Below are 24,451 nucleotides of genomic sequence, written 5' to 3'. Positions count from 1 at the left end.
ATTTCCTTGATAGGATATTAAATCCTTGAAAAGATCAGGTGAAAATGCAACATTTCAATACAATACTTGATCAGATAAAATTGAAAAATTTTTCATTACTCTTTTCTCCCAGGGACTGTTATCTTGTGGAGCCTGGGCTTGCTTTGATGAGTTCAACAGAATTGATTTGGAAGTACTTTCTGTGGTTGCTCAACAAATTCTTACTATCCAGAGAGGTAATGGACTAGTCTGTCTTTGCATGATGTGGAAATGGAAGAAATATGGGGGTAACGAATGGCACAAGTCACATTTATGTGTGGTGTTGCTAAGTCTTTTCATTCTTCGATTACCCACAGGTATTAATGCAGGTACTGATGTACTCGTGTTTGAAGGAACTGAACTAAAACTTGACCCCACATGTGCTGTCTTTATAACAATGAATCCTGGGTATGCTGGGCGATCAGAACTGCCGGATAATCTGAAGGTATGGAAAGGGTAATTATATTTTCTATTTCCTTTCTATAACCTAAAAAGTTAATATGTAAAAAGACAGAACATACTGTTCTTGAATTTTATGCAAAATATTTGCTTTTAGACATTTAAATATTTTGGAAAACAGTTTTTAATAGAAAAAAATTTAAACTCTGAGTACTTTACAAAATACACATACTAGATACAATTTCCAAAACATATTTTAAAAAATACTAATTATAGAAAATTAGAAGATGCAAGAAACTACTAAAAAGGTACATGTCTACTGCTTACTACATATTTTTTCCCATTTTTAAATACCTTTCTTACTATGTCAAAATCAAACAATTGTGTATGCTGGGTTCTTTCCAAGTTGATATTATAACATGAGCATAATTCAAACTGTAAGTAACTGTAAACAGTCTTACTATGGACATTTAGGTTGCTTTTGGTTTTCCTGCATTGTAGATAATATTGCAACGGACAGTTTTCAATTAAGACTTTTCTCTATTTAAAAATATTTCCTTAGGTAGAGTCATAGGACCCAGAGCTATGTTGTTAAACTGTCTTCCAACGCAGGTTGTAACAGTTTACACCCCACATCAATTCTCGGTTCTTATGTATGCCCAGCCCTGAGATTTTTTTTCCTTCTGCAAAAAAGAACAAAGCAACAAACTTTGCTAATTGAATAGACTAGAACTGTCACTTAATATGAAAGCAAAAACACCACTACCAAAAACTTTGCATATTAGTGAAGAATGGTATTTTCCTCCTGTCTTTGTAAATTATTTTATATCCTCATTCCGGTGGATTGTATGTTTATGGCTAGCACATTCAGAATGATGTTTAAGACTGATGCACTGGTACTTGAGGACCCAAAACCAAGCCTATGTTCCTCCAGCTATTCACGTGCTGAGACTGACAGCTTCTCAGGCCAGATGAGTACTTTTGCTTTCCCACCAAAAAGATTTTTGATAGCTAATTGCTACCAAATATTTTTATACACCTATTTTCTGCCCTTTTATATGTTAGCTCAGATGTTTTAATTCTTTGCCTTCATGAAGGAAAGTCTGATTAAAAAATGAAAACTGCACATACCCTTTTATCTAGGAAGCATTTTACAACCTTTCGTTGTGATTTTCTTTTGCAAAGCTTTTTGTAGCAGTTCATTAATTCATTCATTTACTTTATTCCTTTATTCAATAGGATTGACCCAAATATATAATGTTTATAAAGGCAGGACAGACAAAAATCTGTAAGGAGTCAGTCATTAAATGTGTGGAATCTTTACTGGTTGAGTCTTTTTGTGCCCTATGCAGATTTTTCCACAGTTTTATGTACTGCGCTTGTTGAAAGTGTCCAAATATTCCTCTTGGAATCCTTGGGGGGAATTAACATGTTTTCCTTCTGCATTAGGGTAAAAACTGCCCTCAAGAAGCTCAGAGTCATATATGTCACCAGAAGGAACATTGGAGGTCAAAAGTTGGGAATGTATAAAACTGAATCCTATGGTGGGCAATATCCATGATTAACTGTACAAATACTAGAAAACTCTTCCATGAACCAGAACAAATGTATGAAAATACAACTAGAAGTTAACAATAGAGGGACATATAGGGAAGAAATATATACCTATTGCAAACTATATACTACAGTTTGTAGTATTTCAATGTTCTTTCATAAACAGTAACAAATGTACTATACCAACACTACGAGTCAGTAATTGAGGGGGGTTGGTTAGGGATATAGTAGGATTCGAGTTTCTTTTTCTTTTCCTTTTTTTTTTTTTTTTCCCCATCTTTCACTTTATTTCTTGCCTGGTGTAATGAAAAGGTTCTAAAAATTGAACAAAAATTAAGTGTAGTGATGGATGCACAGCTGTATGATGGTACCAGGGGCAATTGATTGTACACTTTGGATCTTTGGATAATTGTATGGTATCTGAACAATCCTAATAAAAATTAAAAAAACAAAAAACAAAAAACTGCCTTCAAATTCTGGTATCTTTTTTTTGCTACTCTATTGTGCAGTCTTCTTGATTACAGTGCCTATAGAGCATCTCTTTTCAGGTAAATCTGGAAATGCCTGACCATTGTGAAAACATGTCCATTTGAAATTTAAATAGCTGTATTATTGCCACCTAAAGTTTTAAGAGCTAGACTGTACTTTTAAATGGACTAAATTCATAAGATTTTTTTTTCATTAATATAGAAAAGTCTGTTTTGGAGTTACCTATCCTACAATAAAAGCTTTCTAGGCCCAGAGAGTGTTGTGATCAGTCTTCAGAACCACCCTTAAAGCCTCCTTCTTCACTCAATGATTCAGTCGGTCACCAAAACCCAGGGATCCTATTTGATAAAAGTTATAATCTCTGCTGCTCCTGGCAGTCCCACTGCCACAACAGGCTTCAGTCTTCTCTTGCATGTCTTATTGCAACAGCCCATTTATTATCAACCTCTTCCCCACTGAAATGCACTGTGATGAATTCCCCACTATAATGCTGCCAGCCTTATTTGTCTGTTAAGAGAAATCCAAACATCTAATCATATGATTTCCAGGCTCAAAGACTGCTGGGCTCCTTTTTTGCCTACAGAATAAATTTCAGATTTCTTGGCATGGTCTGTGACAGCCTAAGGACTTAACTCCATTGTCCTGCCATGTCCCTGTGTCTTTCTGCTGCACTGGGCCTCACTACCTTCTGAATGTGCCTTTGTACATGCTGTTTGCTCTCTTTAGGGTTCTACTAAACTGCCCTTTATCTGCCTGACAAGTTCATACTCATTGTTCAGGCTCTCCAGTTCAGTTATTACCTTCCGGGTGGTGCCCCTGGTTCTGGCAGAGGTTTATAGCTGAACACTTTTATCATGCACATGCCCTTGTGTTCTTCAGGGGCTCCCCTGCTAGGTCTCTCCTCCGGTCACTCCTGAGACTTGGGTGACGGATTCTGTTTCTCCACTTGCCACTGCCTCTTTCCACCCGCATCTCTCGTGAAAAGTCCACATGGACTCTCGCTGTTGATGAGCTCTCACTCTGCCAGGGGCTGTCTTGGGCAGGACTTAAAATGGCTGTAGCTAGGCTCTCTCTTTTCCTTATTGTGCACCTCTCATACATCCCTTGTCTCAATCTGGGAGGGAAGGCCCCATCCATCCTGCGGCACCAGGCCCCTTTCGCTCTCTCAGACATGAGTCAGGCCTTAATCTATATCCTGCTAAATGTGGGGATACTTATCAAGCTCTAACTGCCGGATGTGGGGACTCACAGCCTTACAGCAGCTCTCTTCAAAGGCAATGTTTTCACAAATCCTTCCTCCCTCCTTACTCTCTCAAACGTTTGATGATCTACAAGTAAATGAAAAGGTTCAAGTGTTGTGTACGTAAATTCTGCGCATCAGGCAGATTGTATTACTTTGGTTACTGGGACGTATCATATCATGCATGAAGAGTCCCACTTTTATATCCCGTTACACCTAGATAAAACTTGCATAGTAGAGCAAGTTCTTAAGCACATCTGCATGTTAGAGAAGCTATATTTTAGGTTGAAACCATTGTGAAGAAACAATTACTCAATAATTATTTTTAAATAGTTAAATGTTAGAAGCCATGGTAAAATAGACATATTCTTTATCTCCTAGTGTTACAAAGTCTATAACCTGATAGATAGGTTTCTAGAGAGTGTGCAGCATGAAACATCCTAGTAGCACAAAGAAAATAGTGAAATAGATTCTGAGTCCTCCATTTCAATCAACTAAAACCCAGCTTATTCTTGAACAGATCACAATATTTATGAAATCTATTTCCAGTCCTTTGAAAAAAAATGGTAAGAAGTTACTGCTTCAATTTATTTTTTATTGCACCAGTATGCAATCCTTTGTAAGCATAGTCCAGAAAGTATGTATACTTCCTTATATTTCACCTTTCTTCTACCGACTGTGGCAGAAGCAGTAGAACAGATATATTCTCAGTATTTCTGCTGAGATAAACCTGAAGACGATGCTCACACTGATTACATGTACAGGAATCTTTCAATTCCTAGCATGTTCCCTGTATCTATATCCCCTTTTTGTCATACTCAATAAAGTATGCCATTCATTAAATTCAACTTAATTTTTTTAAAAAATATACTAAATTTATCCCCAAACTTATTGATGTTAGCACCAAATTGTTTCTGACTCATCTAAAATCATATCATAACATATCAGTATGCCAGGCATCCTGTTTGAGAACCACCAGATTGGAACATCAACCACCACAGTATTTTAGACCTAAAAAAACTTTTGATCAAAGATGGTTTTTTATCTATGATAGTGAAGAAAAAATATTAAATACTGTGAAAAAATTCACAGTACTGAATGCTCATCCCAAACTAGTAGCAACTTGTACTGTTGTAGAAAGACTATCACTCTAACCTAGCCATTCACTCTTTTACTCTCAACAAAAAGTTGTTGAGAACCTACCCTTTAAAAAGGTACTATCCATGTAGTAGCTTTCTTGCATTTTTTTTCCCTCAAGAGTATATAGTCTTAAGAACACTTGCTTAAAGCTTCTCTATTCCAAGTTGTTTGTTCATGCTCATTTTTAAAACGTTTTATCCTTTTCATTCTTTAATGGTAACTTTGTGGAGAAAATACCAGTAATAAAGCCTCTAGCAGGTAATTAACATAACACATTAGAAAGGTCTTGCTTGATGCAAATCTTTTATTTGGTGTCAATTTGGAAGAGTCATAAAAGATCACTTAAGCAAGATGGTTATGTTTTTTGTCTGTCTTGCGTTTTGAATAATTCAACACATTCCCAGAGTTACTTATAAGCTATCTGAATATGATTGTCATTCACCATAGGGGCTTCATTTTTTTCCAGAATACTGTTTTTTTCCTTCTTAACACAAGTCATGTTTTATTATGTGAGCTATTGCAGTGGATCCTGACCTATAAGAATATTCTGAACTCAAATTTATTTATTTATTCTTTTAAAATCGATTCCATTTTCTCTTTATTTATCATCACATGAAGTTTATTTGTCCCATAATATTTAAAATACCCTGAAGGAAAAAAATACTTTACAATTTGAGAAATGGTTTAGCTCTAATAATTATTATGCATGACATTTCCAACTTTCTTTTATTATGTTCTCTGAAAGACTGACATGGTTGCTTCAGACTCAAAGAAGTTAAAAATATCTCAAAATATATCATTTATATTTCACAGTGATTAGGGATACCCGATGAACCCAAAATTATACAATTAATTAGCTATATAGAGAACCCTTCTAGAAAACCCAGTTTCCCAACCCCAGGCATGTTCTTATCAGCCCAGATGCAAATCCTGACAGAGTCTGAGATTCTTTTCTCTATATCATGTTGCCTTTTCTGAAGAATATAAAATAATTGACACAATACTTTGAGAATTAATAATTTGCCAAAGATATAGGTATGAAAGAAATTTGGATGTGTATACATAATTTAAGGGAAATCTTTATGCAAAAAGTTAATGATATAGTTTATTATATAACAACAGGAAACAAATTTTTCTTTCTAATTAAATGTTTTTGTCTGTATGATTTGCAATTTAATGTTATTGCAAAAAAGCTATGAAGTCCTTACATGTTAAGAAATAAAAGGCTTTGTGAAGGTCTTTTTCAAAACACCTTTTCTCTGTACCAATAGGCTCTCTTTCGGACAGTAGCAATGATGGTCCCTGACTATGCCATGATTGCTGAAATAGTCCTGTACTCCTGTGGGTTTGTCACTGCTCGGCCACTGTCTGTAAAAATTGTGGCTACGTATCGATTGTGTTCAGAGCAGCTGTCATCTCAACATCACTATGACTATGGAATGAGAGCTGTGAAGTCCGTGCTTACTGCTGCTGGGAATCTAAAGGTAGAGAACTCAGGGGTCTCTGACTCATAAATTTCTCATTAGTAACCCCCAGGACTGTGTGTCTTCACAGAGCTCCAAGTAACTGGTTGGTTTCATCAACCGACTGAAAAAAATCCAATTATTGTACTCAAAACACCAGTTGATTACTTTGCACATATGAAAAAATAAATCTTATATTGATTTATAAAAATGTAGACAATTATTAGTGGTTTGAGTTCTGTTCCATAATTTTAAATATATAAACTAGATACTACCAAGGAATAAAATTGCTTGCTTTTGAGAAATATTTGGAGGGTTTTCAGTCTCTATGAACATGTATAGCTTTAAAGGAAATAATATATGACTAATTAATGTGTACAAACATTGCCAGTTTAATATAATTATACAATTGCAGCAAACTGTTGATTAGCAGTAAGAAATTTGCAATATAATGTTTGTATTTTAAAATGGTAATAATCATAGCTCTATAGATGAAAACCCAAATACTTTTTACTTTTGATTAACTTCTCATTGGAGGTATTTTGTGGAATCATGAAATAAAGATAAGTTATAGCTAACAGCAAAATGCACCAAAGTGTGACCTTGGAGTTTGTGGAGTTTTCATGTTTATGATTTGTAGAAGATACTGATTTTAAAATATATCCTACATGGCTAAGAACAACACCATTCATTTTTATCTTCTGTAATAACATTATCAAAAATACTGATATATAGTGGTGATATTCTATTTCACCACATTAGTTTAACATAACTTCCAGTCATTATTTTTTGCAGTAAACAAAAGCAACTAGAAGTAACGATTTGTATTAACCCGGCGAGTCAGGATTACATCGTGGTCAGATAATGGGAAAGATAATAGGTTGTTCTTGTGTTTGTCATCCCTGAAATCTGGGCTATGCAATCGAGCTATTGAAGCTGAGCAGCAAATGAATCCTGCAAATGAATCCTATCATTCTGTATCAAAAGCTAATTTAGAATTGTTGAATGTTTTGGCCTCAATATTTTGAAGCTTGTTTCCATTACATCAAGAAACACTTTAAATATGTGTTTTAAAATAAGAGCCTCTCAAATAACAAAACAGACTTCTAACACTGCATAATATAGTGGTTAACTTGAACCAAAGGCAAAATTCTAGCTTTGGCACTGGGAGCTCTGGAAATTCAGAGACTAATGAACTTTACTGCCGGGCATGACTGACCTTGTACGGGTAAGACTAGTTAGGCAGGAACATGGGATTTATTAGACAGAAAGATTCTTGGGGAAATTTAAATGCATGATGGAGTGAAATGTTGAGTGAAATGTTAAAGTTGAGGGCAATAATTTTGAGTCCAGATTTATGCTAACTCTGTGAACCTTTTTATGGGTTATGAACAAGTTCAGTTAGGTCCCGTTTTTGGTAAACCTTGGGTATATCACACATATTTTGGAATTTAATGTAAGTTTCTGCTTACCCAATGAACATGTTAACCAGCTGCCTCCACTCTCTGAGGAGCGTACTGACTAGCACATACCACCCACCAACGTGCCACCAATGGCCTCACGCTGCTTTGCCTCCCTCTCCAGCTTCAATCAGCTGAATGATTATTCCTCACCCAGAGTCAGCTTGTTTGTTCCCAAACCTTCAATTTTTTTTTGTTAGAGAAGTTGTGGGTTTACAGAACAATCACGGATAAAATACAGGATTATCATATACCACCCTGCCACCAACACCTTATGTTGGTGTGGAGAATTTGTTACAATTGATGATAGGAAATTTTTATAATTGTACAAACCTTTTTGAAGCCCATTGGACATGTTACCACTATTGTCATCTAATTAAATGTTATTTTAAACTGGTGATATATGTGTGAAAAGAAAAAGGATGTTTTTTTCTATTAAAACTAATTTCATTGTTTCAGAAAGTTTCAGTAAAGATGATATGTGAAAAAAATGACTTTCACTTAGGTGTGGATGAGACATGTATAAAAGACCGAAGGCTCTACTCCCCCAAATTTAGAAGGATATTATACTTAGATTGTCCCCAAAATGTCATTCAAGAGCATTATACCCTTAAAAAAATGACAAAATAGTACACAGCAAAACTGACCAAGTAGATGATGCATTATTGATGTGTTTTTGCAAGGAAAATGGTACAGAACTCTACTCTCAGAGAAAAGGCCTTGGCATCAAAGTATGGGCCAATGAGTGAACATTAATATGTTTTAAATTTAAAAGCATCTTTTAAAAATGATTGCTCACTTTTAATGGGTATTTTCTTTTCCTCTGCATTACTGAATACATAGGACTAGCAAACTCCCCTCCAAAATATAGGGAATAGCAATTCCTGAACTATATTGAATTCTTGGCCAACAGCGCTTTACTCAGCTCATCTGTGATAGGGTAGTTAGTTCACCATGGGTTTTAATTATAGCCAAGAAGAAAATTCAACAAGTGTAAAAGGCCAGTTTCTAATATTAAAAACAATCTAATGAAATGAAAAGAAAAGATATTTTAAAAGTGTGACATTTTTGCATTTCTTTAAATTGTCTATGGGGCCAGTGTATGTGTGTGTGTGTGTGTGTGTGTGTGTGCGTGTGCGCTTGCATGTGCAGAAGGGAGCAGTCAGCAGATGCAGATATCATCATGAGTATATTTTCTTTTAGCTGAAATACCCAAATGAAAATGAAGAAATTTTGCTGCTTAGATCTATTATTGATGTAAATCTGCCCAAATTTTTGGCCCATGATTTACCACTCTTTGAGGTAAGAACATTTTTTACTGCAATGTCTCCAAATTTTATAATAATGTATTTGTGAACTGTATGTTTGGAGAGCTCCACGTGAGAAACTTCCACTATAGAAAACAGTGCTACAAGCCAGAGAAACAGATCATTCCATGTTTTATCTGAATTATATTTAGCTAGCTTTGTTGCTTTGGGTGATTTTCAACAACTTGGGGTTTTTTAAATGGTGCGTTTCTTCACTTCAGAATATAACGAGCACACAAAAGTTACCTAATATGTTTGCTTATAAATTCAGCTGGCAGGTAGGCTCTGTAAATGAAAGTAATTTGTTTAACACACCACTGAAGCTCTGGGAAGAGTAGATGCTTATAAATGTTTGTTAAAGTAATGACTGAAGAAATAAAGAAATATATTTAATTTCTTTAATGAATGCGATAGTTTTTATGGAGTTGTTTTTCAGGATAGTTTAAGATGAGAATTAAATTTACTAATCTTGTTATATTTCAGGATTAGATTATGAGTAATTGAAAGGAAATATTAGAATTATGATTAAAGGTTTCATAATGTAATTTGGTGTCATTCTGTTCCTCTTCCTCATCATCTCAGGTAGAAAAATCAAGGGATGTTTTATAATGACAAGATATTAGGTATGATTACAGGATCTTTGGATGGTGGGATGTAATACAGTGGCACTTGGATTAGTGAAAGACAGAAGTCTTTGCTACTTACAGCTCCAAAGGAGAAAAGGCTGCCATGCAGGGCCGCTTAGGGGTTGCACAAGGGGAGAAGGTAACAGCAACCAAACCATGGGCAAGCAGGACAGAGTTAGCTAGGTGTTCTTCCTGTGGATTGGGTATTTTGAATAATTCCACAGGCTCAAGGAAGAAGGGGCCTCCCCTAGATGCTCGGCAGCAGGGTCTTCTGGCAGTTTGTTTGTTGTAAACCAAGAGTGTTCAAGCAGGATACCAGAAGTGGTTGGGGTGTGGGCTTAGCAAACTCCCCCTTGAAGGAGAATTGACAGTTTTCAGCAATTGCCCCAAAACTGGGTCAAGACAGCACTGACGAAATATTATACTACAAGGAGGGGGTAGTATGTCCAATGTTCGATGTTGCGCTGACTTGCTCTGCCTTAGAGTACAGGCAGTTAGTTCCCAGCGTATGAAGACTGAAGATATTATGGCTGTCAACAGGAAGGGAAGAAGTGACGCATCCGCTGTGTGTGGTCCAGCATCAGAAACTACCTATAGGGACCATGTATTTAGAGCTGAAAATATTTTACAGAACAAATCAACAAGGAAGGGGTTAAAATGTTCTTCCTAAAGTTTGCACTCAATTTCCTGATACTAGAGCACTGTACAGATTTTCCAGGAGTGAAAGCTGTCTGTAAAATGGAAATAGACACCACCAGATGCATTCTTAATGCTGTTGTGTATACATTTAGTGAGTATTTATTGAGCAGTGTTTCTCAAATGGAGTATAATGGCATCCTCGATTGGGACAATTCCTTGTTATGAGAGACTGTCCCATACACTGCAGGACATCTGGCATCTCTGCCTCCTTCTGCCAATTATTCGGACAACCAGAAGGACAGTGCCACACATTTCCAACTGTCTACCTAGTGGGAGAGTGAGGGGTACTGGTCTTGATTAAGAGCCACTGAAATCAAATATGTTCTGGATTGTCTGCTTCTCTCAGGAGCAAGCATAAACAATTTGAACAATCTGAGAAGATATTTTTGTTTATTTAGCAAACACCATGTACCTACTATGAACCAGACACTCAGTTCTAAGTGCTTCACGAATAGTAATTATTTAACACTTATAATGAACTGATGTGGCAGGTGCTAGCATTATCCCCATTATACAGATGAAGTAATTGAGGCACAGAGATGGCAAGTAACTTATATTTATGGCTAATATGTGAGAGAGCCGGAATTCCAACCAAACAGTCAGGAGGCAGAGTGTTGCCTTTGCTGTATTGCCTTTTTCTCTTCTGGTGAATGAATTAAAAAACTGTGGCACATCAATACAATAGAATACTACTCAGCATTGAAATGGAATAGCTATTGATACATGCTCTGACATGGATGAATCTCAAAATATTTATGCTGACCAGTAGAAGCCAGACAAGAAAAAGCACATATACGGTATATATCATTTCATTTATATTAAATTCTAGACAATGCAAATTAAAATAGTAACAGAAAACAGATCATTGGTTGCCTGGGGATCGGGGTAGGAGGGGGCAAGGAGAGGAAGAAGAGAGAAATTTAAAAAGAGCACAGGGAAACTTTTTTGGGGTGAGGGATATGTCAATGATCTTGATTGTGGTGATGTTTTCACTTAGCAAATTGTACAGTTTATTGTATATGCAGTTCATTGCGTGTCAATCAGGTCTCTATAGAAGGGTTAAATACTTTTGAATGATTATTATTTTATGGCTCTATTTACATCAATATTAAATATGAGGATGAGAGAAATTTTTTCATGTTGTGCATGTGTGTATATGAACTCCAAAATTAACTATCACCAGGGAATTACTTCGGATTTGTTTCCTGGGGTGAAATTACCAAAACCAGATTACAATGATTTGCTGGCAGCTATCAAAGACAATTGTGACTCTATGAATTTGCAAATGACCAAATTCTTTTCTGAGAAGATTCTTCAAATATATGAAATGATGATTGTCCGTCATGGTTTTATGATTGTTGGAGAACCGTTTGGAGGAAAAACCAGTGCGTATCGTGTCTTAGCTGGAGCACTAAATGATATATGTGAAAAGGTAAGTGCTGTTATTAATGCATTGATTTATTTATAATCAGCTTTGTACAGGAAAGAATATAAAATCATTTAAAAGATACTTTTGGTAGACCAACTTAAAATCATGACAAAAATGAGTCGAAGAGAAAATAAAATTAGGAAAGTCAAATGAAACAGCTAGGAAGTTTGGCATATAAAGGGTATACCACAAATTTGCCTCTTATACTTCTGTTTCTTTTTCTTTTAAGATTTTGCTTGTAAAGGTAATAATGTTCATCATAGAAAAGCATCTGAAAGCAAAAAAAAAAAAAGCTGAAGATTTTCTTTTCATATTTCAGGGGAATATTTTTTATTTTCTGGGTGGTTAGATTTGTCATGCAAAATTTGTATTATTGACTGCTATGGTATTGAAATGGAATGTGTGTGTGAAATATATACGTTTGTGAATACATGTATAAAGACTATTACATTCTTCAAAATTCTTATGCACTTACCACATTTTTGGTGGTTTTAAATTTTCCAACTAATATTGTGTTTCTGAATACTTCTCCTTGTTTTTATAATAGTTTTTGCTTCGTGTATTTCAACTTTTGTAGCCTCTGCGGGGCTTATGGTCATTGTATCTTCAGCGTGGAATCTTCCCTGCAACACATATAAAATTATATAAGATAAATCTTTCCCATGCTTCTGAGTTTAGGAAGACACATTATTCCTTTCTGGGTACAGAGAAGAAAGCAAAGATCTTGAGCTTGTTTTTCTGATTAATGTTACTATTCCCATGTCAATTCTTCAGTTTGGTAACTTGCTTCCCACACTCTGGGGGTGGGGGTGGCTGCAGAAGGCAGTGTTAGGAAGAGTTGAAATTGTTGTTACATATTAAAAAAAATTAAATGATTGATTTTTTTTTTGTCATTAAGGGGCTAATGGAAGAAAACAAGGTTCAAATTACTGTGTTAAATCCCAAGTCTGTCACCATGGGTCAGCTGTATGGACAGTTTGATTTAGTATCCCACGAGTGGTCTGACGGGATCCTCGCTGTCAGTTTTAGAGCATTTGCTTCTTCGATGGTAAGTACTAGCACTTTTGCATGCACATTTAAAAATCTTATAGTAGTATTTATTTTTATTTTTTCTGCTATTTCAAACACTTGCGTAATTTATATTTACTGTTCAAGGTGTTTATTTAAATCATATTACTGGATAGTTTGGCAGTGTTTCTGTGAAGAATAATGTCAACATCTACAAATATGCCAGAGACCATGCTAGCAAACACCTTTGTTCTGGGGCTGTACAGAAGAGGGCAGGAAGGAAAAAGGCCAGGGAGGGAGGGGAAGTACCTCTGATTCTCTTCTCCCCAGTAGATGATCCAGGAAAGAGAGCATTTGAATAACATGATCCTTTTGCCTCTTTGATAACATTCTCTCTTTGCCCACCCTTTGGGTTGCTCCCACTGATATCACCCACTACTTGTTAGATATACTTCAAGGCCTAGAGAAGAAATTGCAGACCTTTGCGAAGTATTGTTTTAAAGTTCCAACACTTCCCTGTGGTGTGTTAGGAAGAACAAAGGCTGGCTGGCTGTGCTCTGCCTTGTGAAAGGCAGCAGACGTAAGGCATGTATCAACTGCTGGTTGTTGTGAATGGGAGCAGGTACTTGCCTACTCCTCGATTATCCTGCTGCCTAAAGCAGGTTAATTATAATGGAGTATGATTATATGGTAGACAGCTTGCTGAGACTGGTAGAATAGAAAACAGCTTCAGTTAGGGGAATTTATTTTATTAAATCAATCTTTTTATAAAGCTGTCCTTTACTCTGAATACCATCCATTCTGAATTTGGTACTCCTTACTCACTTAAGAACCCATGAGTCAGTGTAATAATACAAAGAACATCATTATCTCAGTTTTGCTTTTATTGGCTGAAGGGCTTTGTGCAATGAGATAACTCATTATCTCATATCAAGCTTTACTAGTAGTTAGTAAAGCTAAGTGCTAGCAACTTCAAGGATAAAAGTAATCATGAGGCAAAGATGAAGTAAGCAAAAGTCTGGGACCATTGACGAAACTTCCAAGGCTTTCTCTTGCCATTAAAAGATGCACTCTGGTGTGTTTCCAAGGAGATTTGACTAGGTCACACTCTTTCTTTCCTGGGACATCCCATTGGTAACTGGAAAGAAAGGACTACAGGTCTGCTGTTTAACCATTTAGTTCCCTGGAGCATTATTAAATCCCTTTAAGGTCATTTCCTAATCTGTGGAATAAAGAAGCACAACTCACAGGATCACTACATGAGACAATTTAATTCTTAGCCTACATTTTGTACCTAGAAATTATGGCCAAATTTTAGTTCCATTCTTGCCCATTTTCCCAGAGTATCTTAGTCCTACTCTCTCTTCCTTGTATGAGTGTAACAGGGAAAGGAAATAAAAGTACAATAATGGGAAAAGAAGGAGGAAAATGCATGGAACTTCTGGTGTGTATATGGTGGCAGCTTTATTTTGAATTTTCTACTTCAGTTGTCCAAGGAGAATTAAAACCAAAAAACCCACAAACTACATATTCAGCAAAATCAGGTAACAGAGAAAGCTCACACACTCCAAAAGGTCAGCAGTAATCAGGAAACCAAAGAGAGAGGAGTAGAGAAGAGTGGGGAACGGTGAGAGGCCCTAGAAGTGACAAAGCTCAGAAATCACTAGAAAAAAATATACTCCCAGAAAGAGGTGGCAGTTTCACCCTGAGGAGGAAATGCTCTGAGGGATTTGAGATGGAGCTGAACTCCAGCACGAGACAAAAGGCTAGAGGAAGCACAAATTCTTGAGGACTACAAGAGGCAGCAATTCTGAGAAAGTGCCAAAAACACACCCTTAGCAGTGAGGGGTCATCTCGATGGCCGCAGCCGGTGAAGGAACTGAGTACGCAGGTCTCGTGGTCAGGACTGGAGGGGCAAAGGAAGAATTTACAGGCTGAGGGCACCACATTGGAAGGAAACAGAAAAGAGCCCTTAAGTTCCAAAGCTGGAAGGCTTCCCTGGCTTCTTTCCACCCCCAGAGGCTCCTCCTGTAAATAGTGTCCTGGAAAAAGCCAACTCATTCGAATACAGTCAACAACCAACCAACCAAACAAAAAGAACAGACTGAAACTCGTAAGAAATGATACAAATGTATGCTATAAGAAAAATCATACAAAATTTTCTCCAGAAAATAGAAAAAGAGAGGGAAAAAGGAAAGGAAAAAAGGAAGAAAGAAATAGCAGTGGAAGTGAGATGTTTGTGAGGTTGGGTGTCAGCAGAACTAAAAACTCAGAGCCAGAGGTGATCCTGAGAAAGAACACACAAGCCCCTGGGAATTATCAGAAATCATAGCTTGAGCTAATTTTTCTTTTATTTCAAAGATCCCAGCTTATTTCAGTTGGCACCTGAGTTATGTACTTAATTCTCGTAAGACCCAGGTGACGTTGGCTTCTGAGCAGTACTGATACTCTTAACTTCAACAGGTTAAATGGCGTCCCTAAGGTCACACAGCTGGAAAGTGGTAGAGCCAAATTTTTAAATGTTCTTCAGAATTGGAGGCCCTGGGCCCTGCCATTGTATGGCTGTATTTCCCAAAGAGAAGCTTAATAGACATGGGAAGCCAACAGCCTGAGGAAAAGTTGATCTTGAGGTGATGGCTGAAGTGCAGACCCTTCCTTGCTTCCTGCACACAGCTAGAATTGTCCTCTGAGTGTGGAGAGGCCTGAGCCTAAGACACACCCACAACCTCATAGATTAATGGAGTTGGCCACAGAGATTGAGAATGTAAGATGGATTTCCACTTCAAATTCACATTTACCTAAGGTGAACCAAGGTAACATCTCTGAACACGAAAAGGCCGTATATGAAAAGCATCTGGAAAGACGAATCAGTTTTTGTACTCTCTTGCTATAACCTGGTCACTACTTAATATTTCTTGAGCATTTACTATATTCTGGACATGTAAATATTTTTGTATTTATTATATCATTGTGGGACTGTGAATATTATATTGAATTGAACATCCCATACCACCAGGAGACCATTCACTACAAGAGGAGTGTGTGAGTGTATGTGTGTGAATTCATTCAGTGGAAGAAAGAAAAAATCTGGCTTAGCATGCAAGAGTAATTAATCTGTATGAATACAATATTGGATAGAGTCAGACTATCCAAATGAAAATTCTGTTTTCCTCAGCAATTATTTTTTACTGATAATGCTTTCTAAATCATGTTACATAAATATGATTTCAGACCATTGAAAAAGATTGAATCTTAAGGAAAATATTATATTTCTGTCTTGTCCTTGGTATAGCCTTCTTTAGTGACAATATATACATCTATACTTTACTCAAAGGGTGCCTTTACATTTTCATGTTGAAATTAATTTTGGGATATTTCATTTTGAAATTTTGAAATATTATTGAACTGTTTCCTTGCATTATTGCTATTACACTTCTGTCTTTTATTCACCATATGTACAAATTAGACTCCAGATAGGAAATGGCTAGTTTTTGATGGACCAGTAGATGCTGTATGGATTGAGAATATGAATACTGTCCTGGATGACAACAAAAAACTGTGCCTTATGAGTGGGGAGATTATTCAAATGTCCCCACAAATGAATCTTATTTTTGAACCAATGGATTTAGAAGTTGCTTCTCCTGCCACTGTAAGTACTCAATTTTGATATCTGCTTATAAGTTGTAAAATGTTATAAATGTGTTTATTTGCTTTGTAACTTTGACTTTAAAAATGAGAAATATTAGCATTCCCTTTAAGAACAATTTGTGATTCTCAAAGAATAGATATGTCTGTTGACATGACAAATTTAGTCAGGGATGTTTTCCTCTTTTCCTATGACCACGTCGTGAAGTCATACACAAAAATTTAGACCATGAAATTATGTAAAATTAGGCTTTTTTCCCCAATAATTGTCTTAAGGTTGTAGACAACCAAGTCATATTTCCTTTATGAGCGTTATCTTGATGGTAAACAGTGATTGTTTTTCAGGTTTCCAGATGTGGTATGATTTACATGGAGCCTCACATGTTAGGCTGGAGACCACTGATGTTGTCTTGGATAAATCTTTTGCCTGCTTCAGTCAGTACTCTTCAGAGGGAATTTGTAATAGGCTTATTTGACAGAATGGTCCCTGTTTCTGTTGAATTTATTAGAAAGCATACAAAGGTAAGAAGAGTGGGAATTTTAAGATCAAAAAATAAATGGAAAATTCAAATTAGCCAAATATATAAATTTTAATGTTTGTGTTTAGACATTATTAAAATAGTGTTTTAAATATTTTAAAGTATTATTTAAAAGATTACAATAATTTAACTTGTTTGATTTAAAACTTTTTTGCTCTCTGAAGAAAAAAAAATTTAATTCATATAATTACTCTCCAAAAAATATTTTCAACCTAACATCTTAGGGTTTGAGAAAATGTTACAGATGCTGATCTTTTCTTTCTAAAAAGAAAAAAAAAAAAATCTCAAATACATACATATCCACGTCAAGGTGAAAATATTCTAACATGTTATATCTCATTTTTGATGGGTGGTTGGATTATAAATAATTTCCATTTTTATACTTTTCTTTTGTTCTTAAAACTTCCTAAAATAAATATGTATTATTTCTGTAATCAGAAAAAGAACAATTTTTTAAAATTCAGTCTCATTTACGACATCTAAAGAACAGAATAGTCGGTAATGAAGGAGAGCATATCTCATTACTTTAGGCACCCTGATTGAGGAACCCATTCTATTTAGCATTAGCACACCTAATTGTTTAGGTATTCTGTTAATAGCTAAAAGACAAAAAAAAAAAAACAAAACAAAACACTTGTATCAGGGAAGGAAGCCAGTCTCTGGTAAGACGTACTTAAGTTAGGAAATTCATTTTTTCATCTTCCAGTACAAGATGTCTGGGAGGTAGGGTTGTGGGAATGGTGGAAGGGAGAGAAGAGACAATGTGAATAGAAATCTCCTGCATCTGAGAGTGGATGGTGCTCCATCCAAGCTCTTAAGCCTCTCCAGCTGAAAATTATCAGGAAAGTGTGCTTAATTTCTGCTTCAGGAGATGTTGACCAAAGGTCTTTTATAAATGACTTTGGCTCTGGAACAAATATAGGGAAAAAAAGCTGGTATTTCTCTTGTGATTGGACATAGTTTACAAGAACTTAAAATAGAAGTTTGGTTCAAGGTACAGACTTGGAAGGTGGAGCTAAAACCATGTTAATGTAGATTATGGTTTTTAAAATAAATACATATTTATATTTATGTACATGGTTTATAAAATAGATACATATTTATTTTAGGAAATACTCTCTTACCAAAAGGGAGAATCCAGAGGAAAAAAAGAGAGCAAAGGATTGAAGCCCAGGTGCACCAGGGTTTTAGATGACAGAGGGAAGATAGGCAAGTCTTTTAAGGAAAAAGTCTTAAGTCTTAACAGAAACTACTAAGAGGTCAGGTTAAGGAGGGTAAGGACTGACACATGTACCCCTCGGAATTGGCAATTGAGAAGGTCACGGGGGACCCATGGCGCAAACACTTTCAGGGGAGAGGCAGGGGCGCTTCCGGGCAGCTGGTTGAGGAACGTGGGAGACATTGGCGGGATACTGAGTATAGACTGCTCTTCCAAGGAGCTTGGATGCAACAGGGATACATTATGGATATGAAATAATCATGTTTCAAGAACAAACATGTATGAATTGAGGGTCATAATAAAATAAGCTACAGTTTTTTTTTTTTCAGGAATTGTCAGAGAATGTGGGTATTACAAATAAATGAATATTACAGCTAACTGGAACTTGTCCTTTCAATAGCAAAGCAGGAAAAACAATTTTAATGCAAGCTTTTCTAAAATGTGTTGTGCTTTCGTTCTCTTGAAAAATTATGAATGCCTGTTATTTACTGTGTAGTAATAAATGCTTATATTTTGTTTATTGCATAAGAAACTTAGTTGTCATTTCTGCTTGTTTTTAATGGGGCTGTGGCTGAACTTGAAGTTAGCTGCTTCTAATTTTTAGATTTCAGCGAGATAATTTTTGCTTGTTAACCATGAATCAAGGAGACTATAAAGTTTGGAGGAGAGCTGGGAAGGAAGAAAAACTGCTTTTACTGAGAATTTGTTGTATGCTGCCTGGTGCTAGAAGCTGTGTATGTTATTTGATTTATTTTCTAAACTGACACAGTGAGACCCCCCAAAAGTAAAGTGCACAACTTCTACAGCATATAATGTTTTTATATGCTTCAAGACTTGGAAGTATATGTCATAGGGATGAGTTTACTATGAATACTGCTGTGGTGTATAACTATGTTCTAAAATGGGTTTTATTTATTAAGCATTTTAAGTAAGCAAATTAATTGCCTCCTCTGAAAGATTTTTGTAAGTGTTTTTGGTTTATAAAATGATAACAGAGAATCTGGGTCTTTCTTTGACTAAATAAACTAAACACATAATGGCAACTTTTTAAAATGTGGAAATTAGCATGAAAGAGTGGTAAAAGAGGACGGACTACATGGATGTGGCATCTACCACTGCTGCATTCTAGCAAGGGAATTAACATGTGCCTCAGTTTACCTACCTTTATAGCCAGAATTATGATAGTGCCTTCTCATAGGTACGGTGACTGTTAGAGTTATTTAAATGAGTTCAACAAATATTAGCTGACAATATTTTAATTAGTGCTAAAATCAATTTGTTTTATAGACTTTCTTCTCTGACATTCCAGGAATTATCTCCCACCACTGATACAAACCTAGTCCGATCTTTAATGAATCTAATAGACTGTTTTATGGGTGATTTTGCTGATGAAGTCAAACAAAAAGGCAGAAATGATCGAGAAACATACTCTTTACTTGAGGTAAAGTCCATTGCTCTTTGTGCCTTGCAGTAGAAAAGATACTCTACTTTCCCCCAAAGCTTCCTAATTGATGAGGCTAATTTCTACCAAGAAATTAGGGGCTGGGAAGTTAGTGGTAGCTGAACAATGAGGGAAAAAGCCAGGCACAGGATGCTGGGAGCTGGTGGGGCAGCTCCTCCTCTGACAGTTCTGTTGTAGCATGAGGTTTGGGTGGAGCCCGAGGATCACCTCGGATTTGCTACTGAAATCTTGGGACATTTGACCAGACTCAGAAATGATTGATTCCTCAAATTTTGACAATGAGATTCACCTCCTCTAAACTCCAAATCATAATTATTCTTTGATTTTCTTCCCCTTGACTTTCTTCCCTTTTTCGTGAGATAGTAATTTAAATATATGTGTGTGTGTGTATTTCGATTGAGGAAAGCAAGAAAAGATACAGCTAATCTATAAACAGATTTTGAAGTAGAAATATAAATAGCTACAGACCTTGAATATTCTTTAATAAAAATACTACTGTACTAAATCTTAGTGCTGGTGCTGAAATCTCTTCAGAATAGTCATCATGACTTTAAAATTTCTTTAAAAATTTGCAAGCATCAAGTTTCAGTCAAAAGGAAGATGAAACGGAGATGAATGTTGAATTCTCATGCTTTAGGTGTACTTCCTTTTCAGTTTTTTTTTTTTCCAGTTCTTTGCTATTTTGTACCATACTGTTTCATATAAATTTCCTACATGCTAACTTCGTTTGTGCGATTGAAATAAAATTGCGGTGTATGTGTATATACACACACACGCACACACACACACACACACACACACACACACACGTACGTGTGTGTATGTATATGTATATAAAATACTAATGGTAACATTTCTATTGTTGCTTATTTGTTACTTTTATAGCTTATATGTTATAAAATATTTTTTGTTTGTTTTAAGTTATTTCCAGAGAGGAACAGTTCATGAGTAAACTAGGGATAGGTGACTAAGGTCAAAAGAGAATCCAGAACTTTTATGAGCATTGTCAGGACTCTTAGCTTTGGTATTAAAAAAGAGATTTTCAAAATCAGCATCAGGTTTTCTCAATTAGTGGTGGGTCTTGTCTCCTACCCTTTTCCCTCTGCCTGAGTCTGGTAAGAAGAGAGCTAGTGTCTTTTGCTTGCAGGGTGGCAGTTCTAGCTAAGAAATCAGTACTCAGATGATTATTAAAACAAGCAGCTAAAATAATATTAATTTGTTCTACTTTTAAAAAGCACAGTATCAAAATATAAATAATTTTTATATTGTGGTTATGCGTCTTATTAAAGTTATGCCTTAATACCTTAATGAAAGCTATCTCAATGTTCTTTTTAATATCAAGCTCTGTTGTATATCTAAAATATCATGTGATTTACTAGATTCATCATTCTAAGTGGTAACTGTGGCTAGAATTTATGCTTTGCATTGTAATCTTGGATAGTAAGATTTTGTAAGACACGCATTTTGATAACCAATTGATTATTACAAAATCCTGACATACCCTGCCATTAAGTATCAGTTTATGCATTTCCTTCCAGAGTTATTAATTTGGCTGATCAAGGATAAACTAAAGTTATTCTTTAATTGTACTTTCTCATCTCATCTGTCCAATGCAGGGCATTTTTCTGTTTTCATTGATCTGGTCCATCGGTGCTTCTTGTAAAGATGATGATCGGTTGAAATTTAGTAAGATTCTTCGAGAATTAATGGAAGGTCCAATTTCTGAACTAACTCGAAATAAATATAAATTACTGAGTGGTACTGAACAAACATCCTCAAAGACACTAACTGTCCCATTTCCTGAAAAAGGAACAATTTATGATTATCAGTTTGTCACTGAGGTAAGTATTCTGTCTGCCAACCTGGCTGAGTCCCTTCTGAGACTCCCACAGCACACAGTGACTCTACAGCCACCTCCATCATTGTTTACCTTAAGGGACAGTGTGGGATAGAAGACAGTGCACCAGCTCTGAGGTCAGACATACCTGGGTATGGGTCCAAGTAAAGCCACTTTTTGCCTGTGTAATTTTGGACAACTTATTTAATCCCTCTGAAACTCAGTTTTCTCATTGATAAATCCAATAATAATAATGCATGAGACGATTATACTCATTAAATAAAATTACGCATTAAGGTATGTAACCCAGCACCAGATACATACTGTTCAAGGACACCTCTAGGATTTCAGGATGCATGTTAGTATTATCACAGGTGCTACGAAGTCCTGCAGGAAAACAGCTAGTTTAAGGTCAATTCAGCATTTCCCAAACTGATTGGGCAATAAAACTTGGCTAGTATTTGTTTGCTTGCCTTTTTTTTTTTTTTTTTTGAAATACCTCCCAAAAATATTGTTCTGAGGACAGACTTTTGGAATAGATATTATTTGAATAAATGCAGATTTAAGTAAAGTTGAGATCACACCAATTTGTTTTATATCCAAATTTTTCATTTAGTAAATAGATTACCTTTCTCATGAATGTTTCTATCTCATGAATTTTTCTTCAGTAAACTTATGTTTTAAAGCTTCCCTGTATTCTACCATATGAATTGACCATGATCTGTTCAAACTGTGTCCTACACTTGGACATTTGTGCTTGTTTTCATTGATTTTACTTTCTCAGTTTTCTAAGTATTGTTTTAGTTAATATTCTTGTATACAAGTCAGTGAGTATATATTTGTTTATTTCCTTAAGATCAATTCCTAGAAAAGGAATTACTATATTGATTTACAAAAAAAATTTTGTGGCTCTTGAGATACATTGCGAAGCTTACCTCAGAAGGAATTCCTCACCCTGTCAGCATGTTGTTGCTTATTTTATTTCAAGCTACTAATAATACTCTATACTCCCAGAGTATAATAAACTTTATAGTTTATTAAGCTTTTCTATAATTCTATTTTGTTTTCCCAACAGGAAAGTGAATTAGGAAAGATAGGATTATTTTACACATTGTACCATTAAGTAAAATGGGATCCAACAATATTAAGTGACTTTGCATTCCAGGTTTTCTGATACTTAATCCTAACTTGTCCATATCCTGGCAAAAGACGTTTATTTGAAACTATGATCGAGAATATGGAAAGGGCATTATTTTCATCATCTGTTCCAGAAATATTTATTTACAATTTTCCTACTGCTGTGAATTCAGCCTTCTCAAAAAATCTGTACAAATGCATGGGACTGTTCTAGATGATTCAGAATATGAATAAAGCACAGTGCTGTTGTCAGTGAGTCGATAACCTCTTCAGAAGAGAATCCTGTAACATTCTAGGCCAATGCATCAAGGCCCAGGGCGTGTTTGGGACTGGCAGGTCCATCTCTGGGTTGTGGAACACATGATGCACATGATGTGACAGAAGGAACTTGATTTTCATTCTGTAAAAATGGGAGGAGTCAGAGTGATTTTCTAAGAAGAAAGAGATAATATGGCATTCCTAGAAATTTTTGTTATGAACATGTTCATAGCAAATTAATATTCTCATTCGCAAGATAACTGCTGTAGAGATACAGCATAGTGGTAATTCATTATAATTATCTCAGAGTAAGAAATCCTGCCTGAATGATAAATGGATGTTATAAATGCCTTCATAAAAATCATGCAATATATAGCCAATGTTCTGAGGAGAAAAAAAATTATACTGGTTAATATTTATTGAAAAAAATTCTTTGCCCTTTAACGCATTTATTAGTTCAATTTTCTTAATGCCTTTAAGAAATCTAATATTTGGCTAAAATGATCTTTGGGTTGGCATAAGCAGTGGTTTCAGGGCATCAAAAGTATCACAGCACTATCATTGCATTTTTATTCATATAAAAGCTGGGTTTCTCCTTAATATACCCATAAAATTTAATTTTCACACTCAGGGTGCAGTGTTTTTTTTTTTTTTTCTCTTCACTTTTTTTTTTATTAAATTCAGTTTTATTGAAATACATTCACACACCATACAGTCATCCATGGTATACAATCTACTATCCACAATATGATAACATAGTTATGCGTTCATCACCACAATCTCTCTCTGAACATTTTCCTTACATCAGAAAGAACCAGAACAAGAATAAAAAATAAAAGTGAAAACAGAACACCCAAATCATCTCAGGGTCAAGTGTTTTAAAGAACAAAAGCAAATTTATAAAGGTAAGTTTTGTGGTATTGACCTTTTCTACAAACACAGAGCAGTACAGAGCTTTTAAAAGTATTTTAAAACATTCAGTATCTGGCTGCTTGTTATCAACAGGGAGTAGGAAAATGGGAGCCATGGATAAAGAGATTGGCAGATGCCCCTCCAATCCCTAGAGATACGTTGTTTAATGAAATCATTGTACCAACTCTGGATACAATTCGATACTCAGCATTAATGGAATTGTTGACTACCCATCAGAAGCCTTCAATATTTATAGGACCAACAGGAACTGGAAAGAGTGTTTATATTATTGTGAGTATTATAGAAATCTATATATAAAGAACGCTATTTTTAAAATACCTGAAATAGTAGACTTAAATAATTTTTTTTAAACACTCAAGTATTTTGATGTTTGTACTATGGAGAAATTTTAATTGCTTATTTTTTTTTCTTCATAAAATTGATTAAAGGTTCACCATTTTATGTCATGTAACTATTGTCCTGTTTATTTAGATAGTTTAATAGCAGCTTGTTCAGGATGAAGAATTTCATATCCCTAGAAAAGTGTCTTCTAATTAATTATACTCAATATTCAGTTTTCTAGATTTAATATCTGAAGGATTACTATGTT

At 35.5% G+C, this 24,451-nt stretch overlaps 1 protein-coding gene across 5 annotated transcripts in view; it reads left to right on the top strand.

Annotated features, from left to right (window-relative positions):
* Positions 1-24,451, top strand: part of DNAH7 (dynein axonemal heavy chain 7) — a 371,530-nt gene that overhangs the window by 147,079 nt on the left and 200,000 nt on the right. For all 5 annotated transcript variants that reach the window (XR_005218999.1, XM_037850664.1, XM_037850667.1 and 2 more), the window contains 11 exons: positions 113-215; positions 336-463; positions 6,112-6,324; positions 8,967-9,065; positions 11,579-11,827; positions 12,723-12,872; positions 16,299-16,481; positions 16,823-16,999; positions 19,545-19,676; positions 21,314-21,538; positions 23,935-24,132. Coding sequence is in view for 4 of the 5 variants with exons in the window: in XM_037850664.1 (XP_037706592.1) it covers positions 113-215; positions 336-463; positions 6,112-6,324; positions 8,967-9,065; positions 11,579-11,827; positions 12,723-12,872; positions 16,299-16,481; positions 16,823-16,999; positions 19,545-19,676; positions 21,314-21,538; positions 23,935-24,132 (1,857 nt within the window). In the remaining variant the exon portion in view is untranslated. The remainder of the gene's footprint in view (positions 1-112; positions 216-335; positions 464-6,111; positions 6,325-8,966; positions 9,066-11,578; positions 11,828-12,722; positions 12,873-16,298; positions 16,482-16,822; positions 17,000-19,544; positions 19,677-21,313; positions 21,539-23,934; positions 24,133-24,451) is intronic.

This window comes from Choloepus didactylus, chromosome 9, assembly GCF_015220235.1.
Source record: "Choloepus didactylus isolate mChoDid1 chromosome 9, mChoDid1.pri, whole genome shotgun sequence".
Classification (NCBI taxonomy): domain Eukaryota; kingdom Metazoa; phylum Chordata; class Mammalia; order Pilosa; family Megalonychidae; genus Choloepus; species Choloepus didactylus.
This window is presented reverse-complemented; position numbering and strand designations above follow the sequence as displayed.